The sequence below is a fragment of the Aphelocoma coerulescens genome, chromosome 27 (genome assembly GCF_041296385.1).
Source record: "Aphelocoma coerulescens isolate FSJ_1873_10779 chromosome 27, UR_Acoe_1.0, whole genome shotgun sequence".
NCBI classification, from domain to species: domain Eukaryota; kingdom Metazoa; phylum Chordata; class Aves; order Passeriformes; family Corvidae; genus Aphelocoma; species Aphelocoma coerulescens.
In genome coordinates this window covers 956,471-963,310 of record NC_091040.1, presented here as the reverse complement: position 1 = coordinate 963,310, position 6,840 = coordinate 956,471, and the positions used below count along the sequence as shown (strand labels likewise).

Genomic DNA, 6,840 nt, shown 5'->3' with positions numbered 1-6,840 from the left:
GGGTGGGAAAATCCCGGGTTTGATCCCGGTCCCGCCCAGGGGAAGTTAATCCCTGCTATCCCAACTCCTCCTGAACGGTGGGGAAAGGAAAACTGCCGCCCCTCATGGGATAAACCCATCACAGACCCCAAAGCAGCGGCCCCTGGCTCCTTTCCGAGGGCCGTCCCCGCCATTCCCTGAGGGATAAACTGGAAACCAAGGTGGCCGAAGCCTTTTCCTTTCCCTGGAGGGAAGGGGCCAGGGCAGAGGGACAAGGACAGAGCCAGCGACCCCCGCGGCTCCCCCGGTTGTCCCCCTATCCCAGTTCGCTCCCGTTCTCCCAGTTCTCCCCCCAGCCTGGGCCGCTCCTCCCGAGGGAGCGATGGGGACTTTGCCAGAGCCTCTCCCCAGCCCCCGGGGACCCCCTCGGGGGGCTCTGCTGGGCCGCGGGCACTAAAGGGTTACCCCGGAGGGGCCGCTCGGGCCCGGCACCTGGCGGGGGAGGCGGGAGCGGGGCGGGAGCGGGGCGGGAGCGGGGCTGGAGCGGGGATGGAGCGAGCGGGGGATGCAGCGGAGTTTCCCTGAGACTCCGGCGGGCGGGGGAGCGGAGGGGCGGCCGGGGGGGGCGGGAGGCGGCGGGGCGGGCAGGGGACAGGGGAGGGGACGGCGAAGGGGACACGGGGACAGCAGCGGCCGCAGGTGAAGCCGCCGCGCCTCGCCCGGAGCGGCCCCGCGGGGCGGGAGCTGCCGGGGCCACCATGGGCCGGGGGGGGCCGTAGGGAGCCGCTTCGCTGGGGGACCCCCCCTTCCCCTCGCTGACGCTGGAGGAGAAGGGAGGGAAAGAAGGAAAAAGGCGGAAAATCCCAGCGAAACCCTCCCCAAACCGGAGCCACGGAGAAGGCGGCGGCGCCGGCTGGAAAATGCATCTTCCTCGGAGCTGCGTCCTCCTCCTCCTCCAGGGCAGCATCGCGCTGCTGGTGAGCGCCGGGAGGGCAGGGGGGACCGGCGGCTGCGGGCACCGGGGGTCGCGCAGCCACGGGCACGGGGCGAGCTGGCAGCCGGCAGCGATTCCCGAATCCATCCGTGCATCCCTGCCCACCTCCGGGAAAAAAACGCGTCCCAAAACTTCTGCTATTTGGCCGCGGGGAGCGGGCAGGGCTGGCGAGGAGAAAGCTCCGGGTCACCCCAAAAATCCGCACGCCCCCAGCCCCGCGCGGCAGCCCGGGGAGGGCTGGGGCAGAGCCGGGCACAGGCCGGCTCCGGGCTCCGCTTCCCGGCCGGGTCAGCCCTGGGCACCCCGCGGGTTTCTGGGTCCCCCAGCCCCGGGTGATGGGGCTGCAGCACCCCCCGGGCGCCCCCGGCCCCCCCGGAAGCCCCTGGATGTGCCGATTTTGGGGTTCCAGGAGCGGAGTTGGCAGAGGAGCCCGGGCTCGGCTCAGGGCAGCTCCCGGGGTGACAACTCCGCTCTGCTGCCCCTTGTCCTGTCCCGTCCCACAGCCCCGGGTGTCCCCAGGCCCCGGCGGGGCAGAGGGGCCGTGCCGGGAGCCGGGCACGGGGGTGAGGGCACAGGGTGGGCACCGTCCCCGCCCCTCAGGAACCCCCCCCCCCCGGTGCAGGAGCTGTGCCCTGAGCCAGCAGAGAGCAAACTGGAGCCTCCCCGGCTCCTTGCACCATTCCCGGAGCATCCAGGAGGGACGAGGGCTGGAAAAGCTGCTGCCAGAAGGGAAATACAAAACAGAGAAAAAAGGGGAAATCAGGGAAGCGCGGGTGCGGAAGGGGCTGGGCAGGGGTCAGATGTCCACCGCCACCTCTCAGCCCCTCCGTCCCCTGTGCAGGTGTTCTGTGCTCCAGAGGAACCCGGGAAAGGCGCGGACCAAGGCGAGCCCCGGAGCCGCGGGAGAGCCGCGGTGCCGAAGCTGCGGGAGCTGCTCTCCCCAAAGCCCCTCCCGAGCCTGAGCCCGGCCCCGCCGCAGAACCGGCCCCTCCTGGGGCTGGGCAGCGGCTCCCGGGAGCTCTGGGGTGTCCTGGAGAACCGGCCCGGGCGGGAGCTCGCCCCGCGGGCACCGCGGGCACCGCGGGACCTGGGCCCAGCCTCGGGCAGGCTGCAGAAGCTTTTCGGCTGGGGCGATTTTTACTCCAACATCAAGACGGTGAAGCTGAACCTGCTGATCACGGGCAAGGTCGTGGATCACGGCAACGGCACCGTCAACGTCTTCTTCCAGCACAACTCCACGGGCCACGGCAACATCTCCGTGAGCCTCGTGCCCCCCACCAAGGCCGTGGAGTTCGACCTGGAGCAGCAAATCTTCATCGAGGCCAAGGAGTCCAAGGTGTTCAACTGCCGCGTGGAGTCGGAGCAGGTGGCCCGGGCCAGGAAAACCTCGCTGTGCACCTACGACCCTGCCAAGACCTGCTCGCAGGAGCACACGCGGAGCCGCGCGGCCTGGCTCTGCTCGCAGCCCTTCAAGGTCGTCTGCGTCTACATCACCTTCTACAGCCCCGACTACCGCCTGGTGCAGAAGGTGTGTCCCGACTACAACGCCCACAGCCGCCGCCCCTACTTCCCCTCGGGATGAGCCCCGCGCCGCGATTCCCGGGGCCCCGCGGGCGCCCGGGGCGGGGGGGAGGGATGGGGGTGGTTTGGGAGCGGGGGATGCTCCCTGGAAAGCGCGGGCGTGGAAGGAAGAGGAGATGTTCCCGTTTTCCCCCATGGCAAGAGGCGCAGCGGCAGACCCGGACCTGGGGTCTGGAGAGACTGGGATGTGGAGCGAGGGCTGGACTTGGGATGTGGAAATAGGACAGAAAGCCACGGTCGGGACCCGAGTTCCTCAGCGCAATAATGGATTTGCCTGGATTTGGGTTGGTGATTCCAGGTAAAGAGGGCTCCGGAGGACGGGTCACAACACCTGGAGACCGGGAAGAGCTCGGGAAAGGGGAGGGGAAAGTCACCTGATGGTGCCACCGGTCCCTGGGCACCCCTCGCCTCCCCCAGATCCCGGTTCTGCAGGAGCTGGGAGGACTTCTCCCACGTGGGGATGAGTTTTCCCATCCCAAAGGCTCCCGGGATGGAAACGGAGCCGGGATGGGCAGGGCCGGGCCGGTGGCGGGGGGGGTTCGGGGCCGCGGAGCTGCGTTCCCGGGCGGAGCGGGGCGGGGCGGGGCGGGGGTGCGGCACTGCGAGGGATCCCCCGGCGCTGATTCACTCCCGGCCTCCCTCCATCCCCTCCATCCCCTCCATCCCCTCCATCCCCTCCATCCCCTCCATCCCCTCCTGCCCCGATCCATGCGCGGATTCCATGACCGGATCCCTGCCCGCTCCCGGCTCCGGAGCAGAGGGGTGGGAAGGGGAGCTCAGCCCGGGGATTTCATTCCCTGGGAAGGAACGGAAGCTCCCCCAACGCCGCCCTGGAGAGGGAATAAAGCGCTCACGGTGGCACCGAGGCAGGGCCGGAGTTTTTCCTGGAAGTGTCCGCAGGGAGAAGGAAAATAAACGCGCGGGGCTGGGAATGAGGGATGGCCACGATCCTGGACCGTATGCGGCTCCTTCCAGGAACTGGGAATGGGGTCCAGGACCTGGACTCGCAGGCTCCCAGTGATGTGGGTATTCCCAGCTGATGGGTATTCCCAAGTTGCTCCCCTGCCCCAGACATCCAAACTCCGGTCTCCCACCGATGTGGGCATTCCCAGCTCCTGGGTTTTCCCAACCTCCTCCCCTTCCCGGATATCTGAATTTCAGGCTCCTATATTTGGGACATTCCCAACCTCCTCCCCTTCCCAGACATCCAGACTTCCGTCTCCCACTTCCATTGGCACATTCCCTCCTCCAGAAAAGACCAAAAAAAGCCACTTCCCCTTCCCTTCGCTTTCCCCCCAAACTCCCCGAATCCAGAGCACCAGGCCAGCTCCAAAAATTCCTTCCCAGCCTCCCAGGACAGGCCTTGCCCTGCAGCAGGGTTTGTGCTCCCACATTCCCGAAATAAATCCCTTCTTGGCAGCTCTGGGAGAGCTCCGCCAGCTGTTGACGGAGCTTCAGGATGAGCTCCCGCATCCCACCAGGAGCTGCTTCCAAAATCCATGAAGCCTCTGCGATCCACGAGGGGACTTTTCCTCACGGAGCCCTGAAAGTTTGAAAAAGCTCTGGGAAATTCCGCGTTTCCAGGAAATAACAGGAGCGACGCTCGGATTGGGGAGGGGAGGGAGGGAGAGATGTGGGGAATTAAAAATATTCCCGAAGGATTCGGTTTGCTGGAGGAAGGAGACACAGGAATTGTTAAAATCCCTTTGAGGTGACACAAAGAAATCCCCAACTAAAGTTGCCGGTTTGGAGAAATTCCAGAGAACCGCGGCCGGGAGAAGACGCGGGAGCAGGAGCGAGGCTCCGAAGGATGCGCGGATGCGGAGCCGCGGTTTCTAAGGAGACCAGGACGGGCCATTATTCCAGGCTGGGAGAGGAGAATTCCTGCTCCAGGAGCCACGGCCCGTGCGGGGAGCGAGGGAGGAGCTGCAGGGAAAAATCCCCGCATCCCAAATCCGCCCCGCTCCAGGGAGCTGCGGGGGAGGCAGAGCGGGAACGATTATTCCTGGAATTCCCGGTGTTATGGGTTGGTATTGCACGAGGCAGCCTGGGTTTGATCCAGGAATTATTCCACTTTTCCCAATCAGATCCCAAAGCCTGGCCCTTCCCTCCCACTGCCGCTCCATAAACACCGAAACCAAACATTCCCTGTTTTCCAGCGCTTCCAGCAGCCTCTGGGATTGGTTTCCCGGCAGTCCATGGCACAGGGCAAAGCTCTCCCGGAAAGGAGATGCCACCACCAATCCCTTCCCCATCCATGGATTTTCCTGCACCGTGGGTGAGGACAACCCCTGGGAATCCCATCCCAAACCCTCTCCCAGCATCCTGGAGTGCTTTTTTGGGAAGGAGAGGCTGGAGGGATGAGCAGCCCAGGGAGCTGTGCCAGGGCCCGGCTCCGCGGGAATTCGGGAATCTGCTCCCGAGGCGCTGTTCTGCCCAGAAGGAAGGAAGGAAGGAAGGAAGGAAGGAAGGAAGGAAGGAAGGAAGGAAGGAAGGAAGGAAGGAAGGAAGGAAGGAAGGAAGGAAGGAAGGAAGGAATCCCCTCTGCTGAGAGGCTTCCAGAGCTCCCATTCCCACAGGATCCTGCCCAGGCAGGAGGGATGGATGGCTCCAGTGCCAGCCCGCGCTCCTGCCGAGTTTTCCATGGCTCTGGTGGCTTTTCCAGCTCTTCCTGAGGGCTGCAGGATCCCCCGGGATCAGGGAGCAGGTCCTGGGAATGCCAGAACCCAGCACGGAGCATCCCTGTGCTGCCGGCGCTCCAGGGATCCACGGGCAGGGATCCAGCGGGATAACGGGAGAGGGGAAGTTTGGGAGGAGGGAAAACACAAAATTCAGACCTGGAAAACCAAACAAAGCAGGGAAAGCTGTCAAGGACAGGAATGGAAAACTCATCCAGCTCCAGCTCAAATCCCTCCGGACTCCAACTCCTCAGCAGAGAATTCCCTGCTCAAATCCCACCCCTGCCTGCAGTGGAAATACCTTCAATAATTCAGGATCCGCTCCGCAGCCGCGGAATCCTCCCGGCTCCCGGGGGAAAGGCACAGAAAGGGGGGGATCGAGGGGCTCCCATCCCATTCCAGGGTGGCTCTGGGGTTTGGGAGCTGCTGCCCTTTCCAGGCCCATGGCATTGTGGCTGTGGAAATCCGGGAATGCAGGAGAGGGAAAAGGGAGGAGGAAGGAAGGCTGCCCCGCTCCCAGGATTTTCTGATGTCTCTGCTTCCAAACTGCACCAAAAATGGGCACTTCCATCCCACTCCTGTTGGGAGAACGGCCCAGACTGGGAGGGAATCCCGAGTTCCAGGCACGGGGGGGGGGGCTCTGGAATGCTGTGTCCTGCTCAGGAAAATGGCAAAACCAGGGAAGAGACGGCGTTAAAGGAGATTCCTGCATGGACTCTGTCCAGGGAATGATGGATAAATGAGGGAGTGGGGCAGTGCTGGAGCATCCCGGGATCCTGCCATGCCTGCGGTGCAGTTTGGGATCTGCTGGTGTTTTCCAAATCTTTGGAATTGCAACCTGTTTTTAACTCTGCTCCCTCTCCTTGCCTCCAGTATCGGACACATCCCACTGGAATCTTCCCATTCCCATTCCCATTCCCATTCCCATTCCCATTCCCATTCCCATTCCCATCAACCTCCGAGCACTGAAAACCGTCTGCTCCCAGCCCCAGCTGGGGTTTTTCCCCGTGAGGAATCAGAGCCATTCCTGGATTTTTCCTCATCCCTGTGCCGCTCCCCTTGGATTCACCTGGATTTTGGGATGCTCCAGCCCTTTGCCATGGACAGGGATTTGCTCATCCCAGCCCTGGGTCACGGCAAACGTTGGGATCTTTAATTAATGCCGTCCTTGGCTCGCCGGGCTCAGCCAGATGGAGCTTAATTTAATTAGGAGATTTTAATTACCCATAATAGTGGGATTTTACACACCATGGACACAAGTGAGAGGTTTTGGGATCAGCCCCAATCCCCCCCTGGAGCTGCCCACAGGATGCAGGGAATGCTGGGCAGCAAGTTTCCTCCCAATCCCAAAAATGGCTGGATTTTATCAACATTTGAAGGAATTTTTCCACGATCTCCTCAAATATTTGTTGGAAACCAGGCCTGGAGCGGCCACACCCAAACAAATCCGGCAGAAAACTGAATCCACGTTGTCCCAGCATCCCAACAATCCCCAGCGAGGGTCCTGGAGGGAGAACTGGGAAGAACATCCACAGGGTTTTTTTGGCTTCAGGGATCAGAATTTGCCAGTGAATGCAGGCAAATATTCCAGAGGGATGCCAGGACCTC

The 6,840-nt window shown here is 63.0% G+C and overlaps 1 protein-coding gene across 1 annotated transcript; it reads left to right on the top strand.

Moving 5' to 3' along the window:
• Positions 1 to 882: 882 nt before the first annotated feature.
• NXPH3 (neurexophilin 3) lies at positions 883 to 2,555 on the top strand. Its single transcript, XM_068996551.1, has 2 exons — positions 883 to 956; positions 1,815 to 2,555. The coding sequence occupies exons 1-2, from the start codon at positions 900 to 902 to the stop codon at positions 2,553 to 2,555; spliced, it is 798 nt and encodes a 265-aa protein (XP_068852652.1). The 5' UTR covers positions 883 to 899.
• Positions 2,556 to 6,840: the final 4,285 nt, after the last annotated feature.